General features: G+C 37.1%; 1 protein-coding gene across 2 annotated transcripts in view; it reads right to left on the bottom strand.

Moving 5' to 3' along the window:
* Nucleotides 1–24,969, bottom strand: part of LOC128237339 (cytochrome b-245 heavy chain-like) — a 119,928-nt gene that overhangs the window by 28,200 nt on the left and 66,759 nt on the right. For both annotated transcript variants that reach the window (XM_052952758.1, XM_052952759.1), the window contains exons 9-12: nt 18,111–18,240; nt 13,040–13,132; nt 11,119–11,253; nt 1,234–1,352 (exon numbers count right to left, since the gene is read on the bottom strand). In XM_052952758.1, coding sequence (XP_052808718.1) covers nt 1,234–1,352; nt 11,119–11,253; nt 13,040–13,132; nt 18,111–18,240 — 477 coding nt within the window. The remainder of the gene's footprint in view (nt 1–1,233; nt 1,353–11,118; nt 11,254–13,039; nt 13,133–18,110; nt 18,241–24,969) is intronic.

The raw sequence follows: 24,969 nt of genomic DNA, 5'->3' as shown, positions 1-24,969 counted from the left end.
TTGTGTGGTCGTATCTGAGAATAAATAAATGATGGACCTGAAATTTGTAATTTTGGACTGGATACGAACAAAAACAGTGAAGTTTGGTTTATTCACCCATATTAAATAGTGAATATTTACTGCGACCTTGACCTTTGACCTAGTGACCTCAAAATCAATAGGGGTCATCTACTAGTCATGACCAACTAGCATACCAAGTATGAAGTTCCTTGGTGCAAGCGTTCTTTAATTATTGAGCGGAAACAAAGTGTGACGTACGCACTGACGGACAGGGCAAAAACAATATGTCTCCACATTAATGGGGGAGACATAAATAAAGAGATATAATATTTCCTTACATATAAACCTATGAAAAAAACAATTCTTACCTTAAAAGTGACTCAAAGAATCAAAAAATATAACATATAATTCCTTGTTGCAAAAAATATAAAAAATAAAAATTGACAATGCACTGTTCAACAGAAAGGGTGACCATAGAGCAAGATTTGCTGCCCTTGCTTCAAGAGTAAACTTTAAATAACTATCAAAATTTTAACAGAATGTATTTATAGTGAACTGGTTACCCACAAGGTGGGGCTTATTTTGACCCCAGGGGCATAATTTGAACAAACTTGGTAGACAACTACTAGACAATGTCACATACCAAGTATCTAAGCTATAGGCCTCATGGTTTTTGTCAAGAAAAGTTATGAAGTTTTTCCATAATGTTGCCATAGCAACCACTGTTCTGCATGGAATTCATTTCTTTGAACAATCTTGAAAGAGCACCAACGAAGGATCATTCCTGTAAAGTTTCATTAAGATTGTCCAAGTGGTTTAGGAGAAGTTGACATTTATAAGCAATTGTTGATGCTGGATGACGGAAGATCGATCACAATAGCTCACCTTGAGCACTATGTGCTCAGGTGAGCTAAAATGCATCATATTAATATCTTATTAATTGGTAAAGTAGCAGGACTGAAAAAAAGCCTTTGTGAACTTACATCTTTGAATTTAAAACTCAAATTCTTGTCTGTAGTGCCTTTCATATTTCTAGTAAAGTGCACCATGACTTTGACACTTTACCTATTTACCCCAAAGTCTACTGGCCAAGTGCATAAGTTAAAAGACTCAACCAAATGGTTAAAATTTTATTGATTGCAAACAAAAATGAGATGCCACTGACACCAGACAGAGTAATCTCTATTCACAGGCACCAGAACAGGGAATAATTTCTAGACAGAGAAGACATACTTGGGAAGTTTCCAGTTCTCCTTGAACTCAACCTCGTCAACGTGACACGCTTTGGCCAGTGCCTCTGTCCAGTTGCCCACACGCCGGATGTGCACCGAGAAATACTCATCCTCAGGCGCCTAAATTCATAAACACCAGAATATATCATTCATGCATCTCAAGACATATTACACCAGAAGTAGGATTAACAAGCAAATTCGTTGAATTGATATCCCCCACCTGATTAGGCAAAGTTCATGGTTTGGAATTGAAAAGTAGGTGGAATTTTCCTATATTAACATGTAATTTGGCTGCAGAGAAATGGACCGTTATGAACGTTGGATATAAGTTTGAGTTTGTTTGGAATTATTTGAAATAAAAGTTTTGTATATAGAGTAACATTTGTAATAGTTTCTATGAATTTGAATGATTTCAAAGTGGAAGTTCAAATAATGTCTTAAGTGATAACAATAAATAGTGGAAAATGTCCCCTCATCCAAGCTTTAAAGCAGGATGAAGGGCATTATTGGAATTAAGCCGGAGGCTGAGCATGTATACATAGCATATCATTCTGTACGTTCAACCAGACCGCTCTTTAAAAAGACGTTTAAAATAACCCGCCTTATCACTGCGCATATCCACAACCGGAAGACAAAACCATGCCGTGTCACTCTTAAAAGAATTAGTTTTAGTTGCATCTCCAAGGGGATGAGTATATGATAACCAATGAACGGCGGGTGCATACATGCTCAGCCTCCGGCTTAATTCCAATAATGCTCTTCATCCTGCACTAAAGCTTGGAGAGGGGACATTATTTTCATTAAGCCTTCGGCTTTCACATGTATACATAGCATCTTCAAAGGTAGCTAAAACTATAATCAACAAAGTAAACAAAAACACCTTTCAATATTTATAAAGTAAATAATGCATTACTGAATGAAATATCCTGCTTCCTTAAAGACTGTCTATAATAAAATTTTCTGAAGTTCTTACCAGATTTCAAATGAGCAGTTTTCAAAATATACTTCAATGAACAACCTCTATTAAATGCAGCAGAAGTAGCTGCACCTCTAAATGAATGTGCCTTGAACACTTCCGTGTCTATTCCTGCTAAACTTAAAGACAATTTCAACCATCTAGCTATGGTACTAGTAGTAACCTTCTTCAATGTTACATAAGAAATAAAGAGGGAATTTGACAATCTCACTTTCTTATTGGCTTCAATATAGTCAAGTAATGTGTGCATAGCACATAAAGATTCATTTCTGAAATGTTCAATCCTAACTGAAAATGAATCACCATGAGCAGTAGTCTTCAATATATCTGAAATCATAAACACTATAGCATCCTTTTCCACAATCATATTATTCAAACACAATGATATTAAACCAAGATATTCCCAAGAGCCACTAAAGCAACAGTCTTAAAAGTTAGAATTTTCAATGAAAGATCAGAGTTCTTGCCCAAAAACTCCAAAAATCTTAACACAATTGACACATCCCACATAGCAATATATCGAGGTTTCGGAGATTTACTAATGAAAACACTTCTCATAAATCTTCTCAAAATGGAAATATTATGATACACTTATCTACCTCATCTTGTATGATCATGTTTATCACTTTCCCAACAATATCAAAAGGGGGGAAAACATAGGGTGACATGTTTTGCCACGAGACAATGAAAGCATCAGTAAAGCTAGCGCCAGGTTCTGGAAACCACGAAACAAACTTGTTTAGTCTTTTGTTCAATCGAGAGGCAAATAAATCAACGTCAGGCCTGAAAAAATGCAAACATATCCTTTCAAATATGTCCATTTTTAGCATCCACTCAGTTGATGAGGAAAAAATTCTTGAATAATAATCTGCGGTATTACTTTTACCAGGTATATGAGTAGCTGACAAATGAATATTCCTTTCTATGTACCACATCCAAATGTTCTTTGGTAAAACATCCATATCAGAGGAAGCCATACCCCCAAATTCAGATATATAAGAAACTGCTGTTGTATTGTCAGACTGAATTTCTATATGTGTATTTTGTACATGATAATACAATGCTTGTAATGCATAAAATATTGCCAACAATTCCAAGTAATTTATCGATTTGTTATGCTTTTCTTCAGATGCCCATCTACCATTTGTATGTATTTCACTTGATAAATCAATACCTCCATAACCCAGAAACGATGCATCGGTTCTACAAATCACATGTACGGGCATGGGTCTTATCAATTTCCCATGCTTGGTTTCTATATTATTGAGCCACCACTTTAGTTCCTAGATACTAGAATCCGACAACTGAACCTTTTTATCAAAATCCATTGATCCTTCTAACCCTTTTATCTTGTTTCGTTCAAGATCTCTAAAGTGTAATTTTGCCTCAAACACAGCATAGAAGGCATTGACAATTAGACCAATAAAAGAGGCCAAATCTCAAATGGCAACAACCCCTTCTGATAATAATATTTTGGCCTTTATCAAAATCTTTTGAATCTTTTGTACAGTCAAATATACTTTAAATTCTACTGAATCCAGGATAAAACCAAAAGAGGATTCGTTGGCATGGTTTCAGAACAGACTTTTCTCTCTTATTTGTGTTACAAACCCCAAGGATTCTAACGTGTCTGTCATAATTTCTGTATTTCTAGAGCAGATTAACTATCTTTGTAATGGAACATCGGACACTCTGTTTCCTGAACCAGGCATAAATAGGCTTCAAAATCTTAGTGAACAGGAGTGGCGCAATAGCCAAACCAAACGGTAAACAAATAAACTTGTATAATTGACAATTCCAAGAAAATTTCAGATACTTAGTGGAATCATCATGAATAGGCACTGAAAAATAGGCTGAAAGATCCATTTTAGTGAAAAAATCATTTCTTTGCACTAAATCCAAAACAACATTAAATGTCTCCTGTTTGAAATGATTATAACAAACAAATTTGTTTAGAAATCTAAGATTAATGACAGGTCTAAATTTGTTGTTTGGTTTTGGAACAATGAATAGAGTTGCTATAAACTCTTCTGATTCATGAACAGTTTCAACAATTGCAACCTTATCTAACAGAGAATTTACCTCATCATTAACAATTTTCCATTTTTCCCCATCAAAAAGTATCTCATTTGGGACTTTTCCTTTATATTGTTGTTTGACAAAATCAATTTAATAGCCCGAAACAGCATTAATAATCCAAGGATCATTGGTGTAATTTTTCCATTGATCAACATACAATTTTAGTTTACCTACCAAACTCTCTATTGATCATTTGGGGCTGTGGCCGTAGCATTTCGGGAATGCCGCCTAGACCTCAAACCCCTCCAAGAGCCAGTGCCTCTTGGCCTGTACTGCTCATATGGCTGGTACCTTGGCTGATAAAAACTTCCATAACCACCTAGCCTTTGCTGATATCTTAAATGACCACGAGCAAAGTTACCACGCTGTGGGTATGAATCCTTCCCAATGGAAGACAAAGTTTCACAACTTTTTATCTCTAACAATATGGTCACCAAACAATTACTTTGTAACTTCTGTTGACAGATTACATAGACCAGCATATTTTTACTTCAAGGCAGGCCTAATGATGTACCTCCTTCTCATAGAAAGATTGTATTGTGTTTGGCCAAGTATAGTCTAAGTGTCTGACAAAACACCCTTAGCCTCAGTGCCTCAACTCTGATCCTTTAAAAGGTTCACCAATTTCAAAACTGAACCAATGCCAGCAGCCACCAAGTTTTGAATATCCACCATCAACTTATCATTTAGATGTCCACCTTTATTCATAATCTTCCAAATTTCCTGATTAACTGAAGGTGGTGTTGCTAAATCACAGTTGGATGGAACTTTGTATTTAGTCACCACCCCATCCATTTCACATTGCTTAGAACTAGCAACATTCACAAGTTTAGGTAATGGATCACTAACTGGCTCGCCCATCTCTGGGGCTTTCAGCTTTAGCATTCACCACCCAAATTTCGAGGAAACTTGGTTATTGTTACTGTCTGTATCAAACACACTTGTAAAATCCGGAGGAGGCAACACATTTTCTTCAGCTAGTTCCGTATCTGAAATGTCATTAGCATCAATCTGAATTTGCATCCTGGGATAATCTTGTGGAGAAAATTGTTCAAAATCATTAAATGATGAACTGTCTATCCCTAACAAACCCCGAAGGGAGTCATTATTTTTGGGAGTAAGTTTTGAAATATCAATTCCATTATTGTCCGAAGACTGCTTATCCAAATTTTTATTCTTGTCCGAAGACACTTTTTTCTTGTCCAAAGACTTTTTTGGTTTTTTATTCAACGGTTTCTTAGTCTAACTTGTAGAAATTGGAGTTTTTACCAAAGTCTTTGACTTTTTTGGAACAACAACAGATATAACAACTGTCTTTGTTGTCGTTTTTTTCCGAACCATCCGAAGAATGGTTCTTGTTATTTCCAAAAAAGAAAACACACTGAAAGACTTATCAGTATGGTCCGAAGACAAACTTACGTTGTCCTCTAATTCTAGCAAGTCCATGATACTTCTTTCTTCTAAAATGCGACCGGTCTGGTCCACGCCAAAATAAAAAGTGACTCGGCATGGTTTTGTCTTCCAGTTGTGGATATGCACATGCGCAGTGATAAGGCGGGTTATTTAAAACGTCTTTTTAAAGAGCGGTCTGGTTGAAACGTACAGAATTATATGCTAGGTATACATGTGAAAGCCGAAGGCTTAATGAAAATAATGACGTTTTAAGGTACCTGTTGATCATGTTCACTGTGTGTTATTTTCAAGCTCATCGAGTTTCACTGCTATGATACTTATAATCATGTGTTCAGTCATACATGTATGAACATAATCCCACCAATCACTACAATGAAATGGTTTTGGACAAGATTTTTGTAAGATTTGACCTAGTGACCTAAATTTGTATCACATGTGACCCAGTTTTATAATTTTTTATCACATGTGACCCAGTTTTAAACATGTCAAATAGTTTATCAAGGAAAACATTTTGATCAAGTTTCATGAATATTAGACCATACATAATGCCTCTAATGTGTTCCAAAGATTTTTCTAAGATTTAAGCTAGTGACCTAGTTTTTGAACCCATGTGACCCACTTTTACAAGTGGTCCATATTTTATCAAGGGGTACATCCTGACCAAGTTTATAAATAATCTGAACAATCATTACCATTATAAGGTTCCTGACAAGAATTTTCTAAGATTTGACCTAGTGACCTAATTATTGATCATATGTGATACAGTTGTATATATATGACCAAGAGTTCATCAAGGAAAACATTTTGATTAAGTTCATAAATATTTGACCATGTATACTCCTCTAGTTTGTTCCAAAGATTTTTCTAAGATTTTCTGACCAATGCCTACCAAGATAAGGTTCCGGACGGACGAATGGAATGACGGACAACGACAAAACAATATCCCCCTCCCGAAACCTTCGATTCGGCGGGGGATAATAAAAGGGTAAAATTATTTCTGACATTTAAGTTACTTTCGGTCTTCAAAGCTTGTGAGAACTAGAGCACCACAGAGCTTATATCAACACTTGTCTGCTTCTTTTCAGTCTAAACAGGGAGCTCAATTCAACAATAGTCAGAGTTATGGTCCTTGCCTTACATGTGTGTTTTGTTTCTGGCAGCATGTGTACTAAGCTTCATTTGAATATCTTACACCGGTTTTGAGTTATGGCCAAGGTTAATGTTTATGTACGACAATGCCAACAAGGACACTTCCTCCACAGTTACTGTTTTCTTGGAAAACAGACAAGCTTAAAATGGCCTTGACAAAACATTAATGATCAAGAACACAATAACTCACTTCACACATGCCCCCAATTTGGCTTTGTCAGATTGATAACCATTTGTATAATATAAAGGAATTTATGGACAGTTGTAGCTGACATATGAACCTGAACTTGATGACTTATAGGGGATATTATGATAGGACGTTTCTCCAGTGACCTGTTTTACGTCGAGTTTGGTGTGATAACACGAATCCGATGAATTCGCAGCTCTCGACGAATACATGATTACTCAATGAATGAGATATGATGCAAGTCACCAGGAAAGTGTTCTATCATAACAGTCCATTTATATATACCTTACTATTTATTCCTTTTTATTTTTTTATTTCAATTTGATTTAAATTTACCGCTGTTTGTCAAATGTTCAAATATGAAGTGGCTTGCGCATATGAATATGTTACGTACATTTGTGTATTGAAGTCCAGGGAGGCTACTCCAGCGAAACAAGTCAAAAGTTACAGAATTCACTTTATTGAGCAAAATAATAAGAAAATGTTTCATAACTTAGCAAAATAAACTAATTGCTAATATGAAAACTATTATGAAATGTTGCAGCACAAACAAAAACAAACAAAGATAAATGGTATTTATTTTACGGGTATAAACTAATAGTCATTCCCTGAAGAAGAAACATAGCCATTTTAACAAAAGTGAATGGTCGTGGGATTTTTTGACAATCATTATATGCAGAACTGAGAGAAGCTCATGTTAATGATAATGCTACAATCTATGATTTTTGAATTGGCTGCGACCATTAACAATCATGCTCACTGGAATTGGCAATGCTACAATCTATGATTTTTGAATTGGCTGCGACCATTAACAATCATGCTCACTGGAATTGGCAATGCTACAATCTATGATTTTTGAATTGGCTGCGACCATTAACAATCATGCTCACTGGAATTGGCAATGCTACAATCTATGATTTTTGAATTGGCTGCGACCATTAACAATCATGCTCACTGGAATTGGCAAACAACTAGTTGTCTAGATAGATCTGAAGTGTTCTCTGCCTTGTGCATATCCTCATGTTTCTTTGGATATAATTTTCTTGAACATTTAGAGGTTACTGGTGGTGTGAGTAAAATAAGATAATGTTATTTATCTAAAATTTGACAGGTTTTATCAGTTATTTTTGTCATGCTATTTTCAGAGACGTAAAAGTAGTTCCTATAGACTACACACCGTACTAGCATGATACAGAATCAGAAAAAGACAGTATGGTCACATTTTTCAATATGGAGTGCTGTAATTTCACTGGTGGATATGGAAAAGGAAATTAATTGGCATATAATAAATTCTGTTATCAAAACATATCTTGACAGATATTCTGTTACAAACTTACAACTGAGCCTAAAATGATTGCTTTGAAATCCCAATCAATATTGCACAATAACAACCTCCAAGTGTGACTTTCCCCCTTAAAGCATAAATATTTTGCGCAGCACACATTCCCATGGTTCTCTACAAATGGAAACTGATTGAATTCCCATCAGTAGTTATGGCTGGGAATCAAATAATTGCTATGAATTCTAAACACTGCAGGAACATGTTCTTTACTGGCGCCATGCTGAACCCCTTCTTATACTTACAGATATAAAGGTGAAGGGGTGCCACTCAAAATAAGATCTTCAGACACTGCAGGAAGACATACTGTCCTGGTCTGATACTGAACCCTTCTTGTACTTACAGATGTAAGGGTGATGGGGTGCCACTCAAGATGAGAGATCTTCAGACACTGCAGGAAGACATACTGTCCTGGTCCCATACTGAACCCTTCTTGTACTTACAGATGTAAGGGTGATGGGGTGCAACTCAAGATGAGAGATCTTCAGACACTGCAGGAAGACATACTGTCCTGGCCCCATACTGAACCCTTCTTGTACTTACAGATGTAAGGGTGATGGGGTGCAACTCAAGATGAGAGATCTTCAGACACTGCAGGAAGACATACTGTCCTGGTCTGATACTGAACCCTTCTTGTACTTACAGATGTAAGGGTGAAGGGATGCCACTCAAGATGAGAGATCTTCAGACACTGCAGGAAGACATACTGTCCTGGCCCCATACTGAACCCTTCTTGTACTTACAGATGTAAGGGTGAAGGGATGCCACTCAAGATGAGAGATCTTCGGACACTGCAGGAAGACATACTGTCCTGGCCCCATACTGAACACTTCTTGTACTTACAGATGTAAGGGTGAAGGGATGCCACTCAAGATGAGAGATCTTCGGACACTGCAGGAAGATGTAATGTCCTGGCCCCATACTGAACACTTCTTGTACTTACAGATGTAAGGGTGAAGGGATGCCACTCAAGATGGGAGATCTTCGGACACTGCAGGAAGACATACTGTCCTGGCCCCATACTGAACCCTTCTTGTACTTACAGATGTAAGGGTGAAGGGATGCCACTCAAGATGAGAGATCTTCGGACACTGCAGGAAGATGTAATGTCCTGGCCCCATACTGAACCCTTCTTGTACTTACAGATGTAAGGGTGAAGGGATGCCACTCAAGATGAGAGATCTTCGGACACTGCAGGAAGATGGAATGTCCTGGCCCCATACTGAACACTTCTTGTACTTACAGATGTAAGGGTGAAGGGATGCCACTCAAGATGGGAGATCTTCGGACACTGCAGGAAGACATACTGTCCTGGCCCCATACTGAACCCTTCTTGTACTTACAGATGTAAGGGTGAAGGGATGCCACTCAAGATGAGAGATCTTCGGACACTGCAGGAAGACATACTGTCCTGGTCTGATACTGAACCCTTCTTGTACTTACAGATGTAAGGGTGAAGGGATGCCACTCAAGATGAGAGATCTTCGGACACTGCAGGAAGATGTAATGTCCTGGCCTCATACTGAACCCTTCTTGTACTTACAGATGTAAGGGTGAAGGGATGCCACTCAAGATGAGAGATCTTCGGACACTGCAGGAAGATGCAATGTCCTGGCCCCATACAGAACCCTTTTTGTACTTACAGATGTAAGGGTGAAGGGATGCCACTCAAGATGAGAGATCTTCAGACACTGCAGGAAGACATACTGTCCTGGCCCCATACTGAACCCTTCTTGTACTTACAGATGTAAGGGTGAAGGGATGCCACTCAAGATGAGAGATCTTCGGACACTGCAGGAAGACATACTGTCCTGGCCCCATACTGAACACTTCTTGTACTTACAGATGTAAGGGTGAAGGGATGCCACTCAAGATGAGAGATCTTCGGACACTGCAGGAAGATGTAATGTCCTGGCCCCATACTGAACCCTTCTTGTACTTACAGATGTAAGGGTGAAGGGATGCCACTCAAGATGAGAGATCTTCGGACACTGCAGGAAGATGTAATGTCCTGGCCCCATACTGAACCCTTCTTGTACTTACAGATGTAAGGGTGAAGGGATGCCACTCAAGATGAGAGATCTTCGGACACTGCAGGAAGATGGAATGTCCTGGCCCCATACTGAACACTTCTTGTACTTACAGATGTAAGGGTGAAGGGATGCCACTCAAGATGGGAGATCTTCGGACACTGCAGGAAGACATACTGTCCTGGCCCCATACTGAACCCTTCTTGTACTTACAGATGTAAGGGTGAAGGGATGCCACTCAAGATGAGAGATCTTCGGACACTGCAGGAAGACATACTGTCCTGGTCTGATACTGAACCCTTCTTGTACTTACAGATGTAAGGGTGAAGGGATGCCACTCAAGATGAGAGATCTTCGGACACTGCAGGAAGATGTAATGTCCTGGCCTCATACTGAACCCTTCTTGTACTTACAGATGTAAGGGTGAAGGGTTGCCACTCAAGATGAGAGATCTTCGGACACTGCAGGAAGATGCAATGTCCTGGCCCCATACAGAACCCTTTTTGTACTTACAGATGTAAGGGTGAAGGGATGCCACTCAAGATGAGAGATCTTCAGACACTGCAGGAAGATGTAATGTCCTGGCCTCATACTGAACACTTCTTGTACTTACAGATGTAAGGGTGAAGGGATGCCACTCAAGATGAGAGATCTTCAGACACTGCAGGAAGATGTAATGTCCTGGCCCCATACAGAACCCTTTTTGTACTTACAGATGTAAGGGTGAAGGGATGCCACTCAAGATGAGAGATCTTCGGACACTGCAGGAAGATGTACTGTCCTGGCCCCATACTGAACCCCTTCTTTCTCATCTGCAGCTCAAACACCTTCGAAGGATGCTTCACCACCTGCATTCATGGATAAAGATTTCTATTATAAATTTTAGTAAAAAATGTTGAATCAAAGAGGCTTACAAGGTTATTTAATAGGGACCAAACATGAATTCCATAGTGCAAGCTCAGATATTAAAGTCACATATTCTGACCAAGTTCCATCAAGGTTGGATATAAATCATGGCCTCTTGAATGTTCACTAGGATTTTAATAACTCACCATGTTTTCAAATCAGCAGGGCATATAAACAAACTTCTTACTTCAAACAGCTTTCATAAAAAGGTTTGTAAAGAGAAATTAAAATTCACAGGAGTTATGTGACTATCATATGCACCCTGCCTTGACACATGATGATACTTAACGATTATGGGAGGTATTTACAAACTAGAGATTGCTTTTGTCAAAAAGCGCTCGTCTCCCCTATTGTGTGGTCGTAGGTGAGAAAAAATAAATGATGGACATGAAATTTGTGATTTTTGACTGGAGACGAACCAACAGTGATGTTTGGTTTATATCACAGTGACCTTGACCTTTGACCTACTGATCTCAAAATCTATAGAAGTCATTTACTAGTCATGACCAACTAGCATACCAAGTATGAAGTTCCGTGGAACAAGCATTCTTTAGTTATTGAGCAGAAACCATTTTTAAGCTTAAGGTCACCGCCAACATATCGTATTTTACCTGAACCTTGACCTTTGACCTTTTGATCTCAAAATCGATAGGGGTCATCTACTAGTCATGAACAACTAGCATACCAAGTTCCTAGACCTAAATGATCATTAGTTATTGAGCAAAAACTGTTTCTTCACCTCAAGGTCACGGCGACCTTAACCTCTGACCTAGTGATCTAAAAATCTTTAGGGGTCATCTACTAGTCATGACCAACTAGCATACCAAGTATGAAGTTCCTGGGTGCAAGCGTTCTTTAGTATTGAGCGGAAACTGTTTCTTCAACACAAGGTCATGGTGACCTTGACCTTTGACCTACTGATCTAGAAATCAATAGGGGTAATCTACTTGTCATGACCAATTGGCATACCAAGTATGTGGTTCCTGGGTGCAAGCATTCTTTAGTCATTGAATGGCAACGAGGTGTGACGTACGGACTGACAGACAGGGCTAAAACAATAAGTCTCCCCATGAATGGGGGAGACATAATGAAATACATTGCTAGTACTATTGAAAGTGATGCAAACCCCACACAAATCTTGTGGATTTCCTTGCAGATCCAGTTACGGTTGGCAGAGATGAAGTGCACACAAGAATCTTAAAGTACACTATAGTGTAAAAGAACAAAGGGCTATAACTCGTATGAAAATGTCTGAACAAGCATTGGGGACAGCATGCATCTCTTGACTTGATACATATATATCACACCTGTAAAGTTTGATCTTTATCCAGCAAGTGGTTTTAGTGATATGAGTGAACAAGTGCGCTTGTATGTTTTGCAAAATGAACAACCTTAATCAAGTACACATCCCCTGCCCCTTCATATGGATTACAAGTATTTTTTATATATTTGGACCTTGTGATTTCCTAGACACTCATATTCCGACCAGATTTCATCAACATTTGGAAGCACTTGTGAGTTTTGTCACAATGTTCTCAGCTTTATGTAAATGAGGGGTGATGCATTACAAATTACCGATCGTAACAGCTATCTTTTTCTTAAAATACAAGAAATGTCTCTTATATGCAGATGATATTGTATTTTATTTTTTACTGATACATGTGCAATAATGAATATATACATTAAAAAAAATAATATTCAATCGAGATCATGCCTATTACCACTTACCTTTGAAATGACGACCTGTTGATTGGAGCGGAAGAATCGCACAAATCGTTCCAACACATACAACACCACAGGACCAACAATCCACTGCCAGGTCTGTACAAAACCAAGTACAAATATCACCATACAGGAAATGCATTACAATTACCCAGTAAAAACATCATCATATACGAAATACAGTTGAACACCGCTATTCTGAACACCGTTTATCCGAAATAATCGCTATTTCGAAATTATTTTTCGGTTCCAATTTTACTGCTTGTTTATTTAACTAAATTTTGAATCTTTAATCCGAAATCGCTAGTCCGAAATAATCGCTATTCCGAAAGTAAAAATTACGGTCCAGATTTTGTATTTCACACATATTTATCAATTTTTATTTCAAACTGGATCATGTCATTGTTTTTCACACCATTCTGCAAATGCACTCGGGCATCGACTTGAATTGACAATGGAGCACAATTAGCACTTGTTAAAGAATGGCATTGAGCATTCGTATGTTACAAACATTGATGTCAGAGCGATTCATTTTGGTGATGTAGTGTGTATATAATTGCTGGTTAACACAACCTGAATACATCCGAAAATATCCATCTCATCAGATTCAATGAGATTGCTCACTTGACCCACTACCAAACAGTCCGTGCTATGTTCCGAATGCGTATGTGTGTTGTCAGTTTGTTTTAAATGTTTTATGTTGTTTTAATCAAGAAGTATAATAATGAATTATTTGTCATTTATTAAACAATACATCAACAAATATTTTTATATACGAAAGATCACTCAAACCGAATGTATTTTATTGGTAACGTGTGACCGACATTGCAATCTTCACTATTGTGTATTTCAGGTCATCTATAATTCGAAATATGGCTATTCCAAAATAATTAAGGGTCCCTACGATTTCCAATTAACAGCGTTTAACTGTACATTTAATAACCGAGTACAAACATAACTGTTCATGAAATACATTAAATAACTTAGTACAAACATCACCATACAGGAAATACATTAAGTAACTCAATACAAACATCATCATACAGGAAATACATTACATAACCTGGCACAAACATCACCATACAGGAAATACATTACATAACCCAGTGCAAACATAACTGTACAGGAAATACATTAAATAACCCAGCACAAACATCACAATACAGGAAATATATTTAATAACTGAGTACAAACATAACTGTACAGTAAATACATTAAATAACCCAGTTCAAACATCACCGTACAGGAAATACATTAAATAACTGAGTACAAACATCACCATACAGGAAATATATTAAATAACCCAGCACAAACATCACCATACAGGAAACATTTAAATAACCCAGCACAAACATCACTGTACCGGAAAAACATTAAATTACACAAAACAAACATCACCATACAGGAAATATATTTAATAACTGAGTACAAACATAACTGTACAGTAAATACATTAAATAACCCAGTTCAAACATCACCGTACAGGAAATACATTAAATAACTGAGTACAAACATCACCATACAGGAAATATATTAAATAACCCAGCACAAACATCACCATTACAGGAAATACATTAAATTACCTAGAACAAACAAACATCTCCATACAGGAAATACATTAAATAACTGAGTACAAACATCACCATACAGGAAATACATTAAATAACTGAGTACAAACATTACCATACAGGAAATACATTAAATTACCCAGAGCAAACATCAACATTCAGGAAATATATTTAATAACTGAGTACAAACATTACCATACAGGAAATACATTAAATAACCCAGTGCAAACATAACCATACAGGAAAAACATTATATAACCTGGCACAAACATCACCATACAGGAAATAAGTTACATTTACAGGTACAACCATCACTTTTTAGGAAATAAATCACACAACCAGATTTCAACAACACCATCCAAGAAATACTTCACATCGGCATACAGGAAATGCATGACAGAACCTTGTACAAACATACATAACCATAAAGAAAATAAAACCATGTAAAATACACTATTACACCATACAGGACACATTTAATTACCAAGTACAAACATCACCATACAGGAAATACATTACATTAAGCATACAAACATTACCATACAGAAAATAATGACATTACCCATACAAACATCTTCAAACAGGAAACACATTACATAATCTGGTACAAACATTACCATACAGAAAATACATTAAATAACCCAGTACAAACATCACCATACAGGAAATACATTACATTACCCATACAAACATCACCATACTAAAAATACATTACATAACCCGGCACAAACATCAACATACAGGAAATACATAACATTCCCCATACAAACATAACCATACTAGAAATTCATTACATATCCCATACAAACAAAACATTACAGGAAATACATCACATAACCTGGTACAAACATCACCATACAGGAAATACATTCAATAACCAAGTACAAAACTCACCATACAGGAAATACATTACATTAACAATAGAAACATCACTATACAGGAAATATTTCACACAACCAGATTTCAACAATTCCCCCCCCCCCCCCCCCCCCCCCGAGCGCCATGTTGTCAGGATTATATGGGCAATTGAATGAAATATGCGTGGACCGAAATGACAGCTGATTTGTCGCAGACATTGGATGCCGTTGAGGCAGTTTTAAGATTATGATCATTCAAAGTTTGAGGATAGAGGGTGTTACGACCAAGACCTTTGACTCTATGACCTCAAAATCCATAGGAGTCTTCAGCTGGTCACCAAAATTCTAAATGTTAAGTTTGAGGGCAATGGGTGCATTGACAAGTTATCACACAGACAAGCTTTTTTCATTCAAGGTCACTGTTACCTTGACCTTTGACCTGATGACCCCTAAAATCAATAGGGGTCATCCACTAGTCAGGCCCAACCTCCAAGTCAAGTTTGAGGGCCATGGGTGCAGGCATTGTCGAGTTATCACTCGGACAACCTTTTACCATTCAAGGTCACTGTGACCTTGACCTTTGGCCTGATGACCCCCAAAAACAATAGGGGTCATATACTGGTCAGGCCCAACCTGAAAGTCAAGTTTGAGGGCCATAGGTGCAGGCATTGTCGAGTTATCACATGGACAACCTTTTACCATTCAAGGTCACTGTGACCTTGACCTTTGGCCCGATGACCCCCAAAAACAATAGGGGTCATCTACTGGTCAGGCGCAACCTCCAAGTCAATTATGAGGGCCATGAGTGCAGGCATTGTTGAGTTATCACTCGGACAACCTTTTACCATTCAAGGTCACTGTGACCTTGATCTTTGACCTGATGAGCCTCAAAAACAATAGTGGTCAGCTACTGGTCAGGCCCAACCTCCAAGTCAAGAATGAGGGCCATGGGTGCAGGCATTGTTGAGTTATCATTCGGACAACCTTTTACCATTCAAGGTCACTGTGACCTTGACCTTTGGCCCGATGACCCCCAAAAACAAAAGGGGTCATCTACTGGTCAGGCTCAATTTCCATATCAAGTTTGATGACCATATGTCTAGGCATTGTTGAGTTATCACTCCGACAAGCTTTAAAATTATTTTAACATTAAAGGTCACTGTGACCCCATGAGCCCTAAAATCAATAGGGGTCATCTACTGGTCAGGCCCAACCTTCATGTCAAGTTTGATGACCATACGTCCAGGAATTGCTGAGTTATCACTCGGACAAACTTTGGTCTACCGACGGACCGCCTGACCGACCGACATGCCTCTGCAAAGCAATATACCCCTCTTCTTAGAAGGGGGGCATAAATATAACCATGTAAAATACACCATACAGGATACATTGCATTACCAACCCACACACCACATTACAGGAAATACATTACAGATTCTCAGCCCAATAACCACACAATATTTTTATTTTTTTTTCGTTAGTTATTATTACCTTGAGGTTAGAAAAATGAATATAAAAGGGAACTTTTAAAATTATTAAAATCTGCCTGTTTTATAAAACATTTAATAAAAATTGGCAAAGCAATATTGATAAAATATGGAAGATTCCAAAGTCAGAATGAATAATACCTTTAGTATGAAATAAAGATAAAAGAACACCATGCAAAGGCTTGCCCGTTTTCCTCAGTGATGAAGGGACATAACATGACAAATAGAATCGAGACTGAGAAACTATCAAGAATGATCCATCAGTGAAAATGATGGGAATGGGACTGAGAAACCAGTCAGAATGATGGGAATTGGGACTAAATGAGACGAGTCAGAATGATGGGAATTAGTACTAAGAGACCAGTCAGAATGCTGGGAATTGGCACTGAGAAACCAGTCAGAATGCTGGGAATTGGAACTGAAAAACAAGTCAGAATGATGGAAATGGGACTGAGAAACAAGTCAGAATGATGGGAATTGGGACTGAAAACCAGTCAGAATGATGGAAATGGGACTGAGAAACAAGTCAGAATGCTGGAAATTGGAACTGAAAAACCAGTCAGAATGATGGAAATGGGACTGAGAAACAAGTCAGAATGATGGGAATTGGGACTGAGAAACAAGTCAGAATGATGGGAATAAGGACTGAGAAACAAGTCAGAATGATGGGAATAAGGACTGAGAAACAAGTCAGAATGATGGGAATAAGGACTGAGAAACAAGTCAGAATTGATGGGAATTGGGACTGAGAAACAAGTCAGAATTGATGGGAATTGGGACTGAGAAACAAATCAGAATGATGGGAATAAGGACTGAGAAACAAGTCAGAATTGATGGGAATTGGGACTGAGAAACAAGTCAGAATGATGGAAATTGGCACTGAGAAACAAGTCAGAATGATTGAAATTGGGACTGAGAAACAAGTCATCTGATGGAAATTGGGACTGAGGAACCAGTCAGAATGATGGGAATTGGGTCTGAGAAACAAGTCAGAATAATGGGAATTGGGACTGTGAAGCCAGTCAGAATGATGGGAATTGGGACTGAGAAACCAGTCAGAATGATGGGAATCGGGACTGAGAAACCAAAACTTTGCAAGACTACAGCTGTATGACAGTATTCTGTTTTTCTCAGAAGGATAGATAATTTCACATAATGCTCTTACAGATGGACTACTCCCTGTAAACTGTGGTAGGGGACATTTAGGCTCAGCTGGAGAACCCCACTGCTCATACTTGTCTACACAATACTCTGGATCATGGTCTCCAATATTGGACTGGCCTCGAACTATCTTACTGAAACATGGAAACCATATATTGCTACAATTGGAAATGGAGATAAATGATAAATTGACAAGCATTAATTACATATCTTACATGATCAAACATCACATTCTCCTGTTAATAATATTTATATTGTATACATATTGTTCATAAAACTAGTTTTCACATTATTATTATTTATTTTTATTTTTTGCACCTGAAAAGGTCCATCTTGTAAATGCTCAATGTGCAATCTTTTATAACTTAAACAAGAGGGCCATGATGGCCCTAAATCGCTCACCTGAGTAAAAGAGTTTAACCTCTGTTATCAATATAGCTTGTTTCTCAAAGAATAATGAACAAGAGCTGTCACAGTATGTGACGAATGCCCCGGAATGTGACATTGACCTATGAACAAGTACATGAAAAGTTGATCTTGCCTTTACGTGTCAAGTAATTTTGAATTGCCTCTGAACATAAAAAAATACCACCCATACTTGACAGACTACACTCTTATGTCCTCATATTCAGCATTCCATTGTAAATAAACACTTAGTGTATCTTTCACCTTAGAGGTAGGGACATGGGTCTTGCACACGACATGTCGTCTTGGTATGTCGAACATGTGGCAAGTCATTTTAAAACCTGTCCATACAAGAGAAAGTTACAGCCCGGACATGGCAGCCTATACTCCATATTCTTATATGCAGCATTCCATTGTGAATAAACACTAAGTGTGACCTTTAACTTAGAGGTAAGGACATGGGTCTTGCACGTGACCTGTCGTCTTGGTATGTTGAACACATGTGGCAACCTATACTCTACGTCCTTATATATACAGCATTCCATTGTGAAAACACTTAGTGTGACCTTGACCTTAGAGGTAGGGACACAAATTCCAGACTTTCTCTCAACCTTTTTCACAGTTATTACAACGATACATTTCAGTAAAATATTGTTAACATTTTCACATGCTAAAAATAAACTTATTTGCCATTTTTAACATTTATTAAACAACTTATTTAATAACATTAAATGTCATTTTCAAAGGGTTTTATTCTCAAAAACAAAACCTTTCACCTTCTGAACTTCTTAGACATTTATTAAACAACATAATTAACCTTTAGCATGCTGAATACTGTTGGCCTCTGTGAACAGTGAAGACACGGATCAGCTGGCATGATCAGGGTCTAGGCTATTTGTATAAAATTTGCTACTTGGAAACTTAAAGGCTAACCTACTATCTGTGCATAGAACAGTGTGGACCCTGATCAGCCAGCATGGTTTGGTGTCGATTGATCTCCGTATACATTACCAATTTTCCTAATTGGTGAATAATTGCATGCTTCAGGTAAATATAATCAAATATCACATTAAAAAAAAGTTTTACTCTCTGAACAAAAACTTACTTTCTGAACATTTTTCAAAGCTGCACTCTCATAGATATACTATTTTAACAACTATCATTTTTTGTCTTAGATAGATAAACTTTTGACGTAAATATCTGCAAACCAACAATAAAAGATTGCCGACAAAAGATCAGATCGCTGATTTTCATATTCCCGTTCGAAAATTTATGTTTTATGGTTTATTAACGTTTTAAGAAATATGCATAAAACACCAATTTTTGATCTTAAATATAAATATCCATGATCTATCTTTTTGACAGCCGACTTCAAATTACTTGGTTTTCATGGATTTTTGCCAAAATCGTTCCAAGACAAAAGTAAAAAAGTTGTCAAATTGTTCAATCCGTGAGAGGGAAGCTTTAAACATTTATTGAACAACTTGAACTCATAACATCCAGTGACAATTTAAAAGTGTTCAACTCTCTTTAAAAAAATCTACTTGCATCAGTGAGCATGCAATTCAGCTATATCTGAACATCAATCTTCATGAATCCATGTTCTTTGCTTCAACCATGGGTGAAAATGCAAAATAAGTGACTTTTTTGCACAAGTTTAAAACTATTATGATGTCTACTGGCCAAAGAACTGTGGTCTTCTCAAAGTCTATAAATACGAGCAAGATCAGTCTAAAGGCATCATTCATATATCCACACTTGAATAATAAATATTTGTCAGGCTGTGTAGCACTTCGCAGACTAGTGAGATCATTGCAATTAGCATTCATGTATGGTATTGACAGCGTATCTCAAGTTTATTTTAATGAACTAGGGCCAATTTCACAAATTAAAATATCTTACGATGAATGCAGAGATCGCTAATATCCATGATAATTAGCATACTGTAGATTAAAAAGATGGTTGCATATAGCACTCACGATTATTTCTGACAGCGTATATAAAGCGAATCCCGACAAACTGCAGCCAATTTCTTGTTTAAATTAACTTTTAAATACAGACGGCAGTGCAGACACAGCTACTATGACAAATAAACGCTTGCATGTGGTAACGGAAACCGTCTTAGTCTCATTCAGCCGCTCTGATCAGAGTCAATTCAATACAGAACAGTGTCAGATGCAAGCGTTTTGATGATGGAGAGTACTTACTTCTACTAGTTTCGTACCCAAAACGGTTCGAACTTTAGTACTTTTCCCGGCTTTTTCCCGATTTTAACCTACAATCGCAAAATTCAAGGCATTTTCACGACCGGGAACAGACTTTTCGATATTCCCGACTTTTTCCCATTTTCCCGGGAGCGTGGGAACCCTGCATACAAGAGAAAGTTACAGCCCGGACAGGAAAACCTATACTCTATGTCCTTATATGCAGCATTCCCTTGTGAATAAACACCCAGGTGTGACCTTGACCTTAGAGGGAGGGACATAGGTCTTGCACGCGACATGTCGTCTTGGTATGTCAAACACACATGGCAAGTTATTTTAAAGTATGTCCATACAAGAGAAAGTTACAGCCCGGACATGACAACTTATACTCTTATTATCTTATATGCAGCATTCCATTGTGAATAAACACCAAGCCTGGCCTTGACCTAAGAGGTATGGACACGGGTCTTGCACACGACACATCGTCTTGGTATGTCGAACACATGTGGCAGGTTATATTAATATCTGTCCATACAAGAGAAAGTTACAGCACGGACACGAGTTATTGAGCCAGACACACGGACGGAAGGATGGAAGGGCAGACAGACGGACAGACAGACAGTGCGATTTTAATATGCCCACCATCGGGGGCATATAAACGTACTGGTCAAACATGTTGCCTGGATAATCACTGACAGGACATGTCACAGTTGCCTGCACACTGACAGGACTTGTCACAGTTTCCTGCACACTGACAGGAATTGGTGATTGACTGCACACTGACAGGATTTTGTTCAGTTTGTTCAACAAACAGTGCATAAGGCCATCATTTTTTTATTATCTGATTTACAAGATTTTTTTCAAAAATGTTGAGTCGAGGGGGCGAAATAAAAATAAAAATAAAAGCTGAAAAAGTGAGCAGTAGTACAAAAAAATAAAAATAAAAGTACCGAGAGGGAGCATAAATTTTATTTTCATTTATATCATTTTAAGCCCAAAATGCCTGTTTATAGAGCTATATATCATGTATATGCATGTTTTGTGTCCATAATAACCACAGAAATGTATAATAAAACACTATTTTACTTCACAACACAAATTTGCTCAATATATGCTTTATTTTCAAGTCTTGTAGATTGAAGCCAGATTAAGATTTGGAATGGATTAACAATTGAATTGTACAAAATAAATTGAATGAAGAAACATGTTTTGGCTTATTGTAACATGAACTTGTAAAACAAGAATGACATTTCAGATGAAATACTCGCTAACATCAAGTTAAACAGCAGTCAAACAAATATTGCAAACTATTTGATTTTACTTAGGTTGTAATGCACTATTACCAATAGTGAATGGTAAACTTTCTCTTATTCATAACAACTCAAAATTAATGTTCTATGTAGCAGTTCAAGGTGACATAAAACATCAGCTATTTCAGATACAGTAAAACCTCCCTTAAAGACCACTTCAATAATAAGACCACCTCAAAATTAAGAACACAATGTTCAAGTCCATTTTCCAAATTTTGCTCTTTCATTTAAGGTCGTTATTTAGGCCACCTCAATAATAAGATCAGTTGTAAAGGATCCCCAGGGTGGTCGCAAAGTGAGGTATACTGTATATTGTAAGTATTGTAGCAGTATAACTACAGACTTTGTGAAATAACTGAACATAATGACATCAAGTTCTCACAAAGTGGTCTACAATATCAACCAACAGATTGGTCTTAAATGTTGACCACACATTCAATACATGCACAGTAAAGTATTTGACTTCACTTCAGATATGTTAGTGTACACAGAATGAAACAGAAAACTGTACACTGAGAAAGTTTGACAGCATTTAGGTAAAAAGCTGCTGAATAAGAGACAAAAAGGTCTGCATTATCTGAAGTGCATTGTTAAGTACTTGTCATACTTACTGAGTCATAAGAACATTTTAATAGACTGTCTAGATGGTAAACGGTTTTTAAACCTATTGAAACAAATATTGACGTCCAGATTTCAGCACTGTTGGCACAATTCATATACAAGTCCACCTTCCACAGTCTAATCTCTTATTACATGTTATAGAACTTACTACATGTGCTTGCAAAATAAAAATCTTCACAAACAAACTAGTGTTTGTTAATATTTTAACTCAGACAAGCTAAAATGATGTTAGAAAATTATGTAGTCATAACAAGTGATGTACCAAAGCCTTACTATTGGTATTTTGACTAGAATAAACATTGTAACATATACATTTTGTCATTTTTTCAACATATTAACAAGATTCCCCTTGTATACTGAGGATATAACATTAAATGCTATCAGCAAAAATAATATATTCTCATTTTATATATACATGCATGCATATATATATATATTTATTTATTGTGCTAATGGCCACCGGCCTATACACAAACATATGTACATATACAAAGAATCATGGTAGTGTTTATACTAATATACATACATTGTACAACAAAAGCTTTTCACAAAAGAAGTTTGTAAAAACAATATTCATATGACACATGACTAAACATTATCAAATTCTAATATGGCAATTACCGTACATGTACCATAAGTTTACATTACTGTTGCATTGTCATATTCAAACCTTCGTTCTAAGTATTTGTCAGATTACTATATCACACATCCAACATACAAAAATTTAATTATTTGATGTCTTGTCCAAATATTGTTACTATGAGAGGATTAGCTATTCACTCAATATAATGGGATTAATTCTGTTAAAACGGTAAAGAATAGCTAATTTAGGTTATGTGGACAAATAAAAATGAGTCTATGTCACCACAGTGGGCACGACAGATTCTGCTCTAGCTTGACAAATACTTGGTTCGATTACGTGCCTGGAAATAATTTTTAAAATATACAATAATACATTATAGATCAATATAATAATTATAATCAGTTACATTTACATGAAAATGACATGGCAATCAGTAGACCCATGCTCAATTCCCGGTAGCGCCATTGACGGATTTTTTTGCGGTCTTCAAAAAATGACTTTTCCAAAAACATTCAATCATTGTTAAGTTGGAAAATCTTTCAGTTGAGAAGAAACCTAAACATTCTGTGGTTGCTTCAATTCTGTATGAATTGTGGATTGGTTTTGTTTGAAATGTAATGCAATGCCATGCATCCCATTGATCAGTTGTTTCAATTACTCGTGATACCAAGCTCCAAAGTCACCAAGTGAAATGTACCAAAAAGAAGAGACAATATGTTAACAAACGTCTCTAGACTGCCTGCATGGTGCACTTAACTGTACAGTACAGTTGATATAAATTTATTATTGTAACTGCGCCACCATCTTTTGCTTGTGGTCTAGACAGCATTAATTGCACGTGACCCAAAAAGTGGGAAAGTAATGATGTCATCACAGTTAGTGTGTAAATCCAAATCACAAGTCAAAATCTGTCATGAAGTTTGATAAACATGTAAATAGAAACAGTTTTACATCAAATGGCTCCATCATCTTCTTTGATATGTTTTTTTTTTAATTAAAAATGAATCCATTCAAATGTCCGTAAACTCGTCATTTTAAATAATGTTATTCATAGCCCATCGGTATTCAGGGTCATCAGTACCGTATATTCATCTCACTCTCAGCCTAACTCGCATTAATTTGGGGAAATATTAACTTGTAGTCGTTGCATCATTGTTAATCCAGATAATAAATTGCGTTTTGTAAAAAGTTTCAACTGGAATATTTCTCTAAATGAAAAGGCGTGTATTTTTTAAATTCAATTACCCGAAATCATTCAGAACCCAAAACGGCGTGTTTAAATCCGTGTCCGCATCATCCCCGGCCACACGCTCGATATGGACGTCTTTGTCTACTAAATAAGCAGATGCGAACTCCGACAACGATTGGTTAAGGTTGATGGCCTGGATTGTCGATGTTTCTCTTTTGTTGAGGATTGTTTTCACTTTAAAATAACAAGTAGCTGACGATGCCGCCATTGCAGACAATATTCAGAGTCACCTCCCTTGATGGTTATACTAAAACACGGCATCGATGCTCGAAATGCGGATATGTTTTGCGAATTCGTTAAAACTAGTCGAAGAATGCATTTTTTCTTTCTTTTGAAGCACAGTTGATAGACGAAAAACTTAACGTGTAATTGGCAGACAATCAAGTTAGAATTTTTGCAACATTATGCACAGGGCCTATGTTTAGCACAGAGCGTTGTGGAATAGACGAGTTCAGGCTCCGGGCTTTACCACATCCTCACCGCAATCGAAT

This window comes from Mya arenaria, chromosome 6 (assembly GCF_026914265.1).
Source record: "Mya arenaria isolate MELC-2E11 chromosome 6, ASM2691426v1".
NCBI classification, from domain to species: Eukaryota; Metazoa; Mollusca; class Bivalvia; order Myida; family Myidae; genus Mya; species Mya arenaria.
Note: the sequence above shows the minus strand (reverse complement) of the source record. Positions and strands in the feature narration are given on the sequence as shown.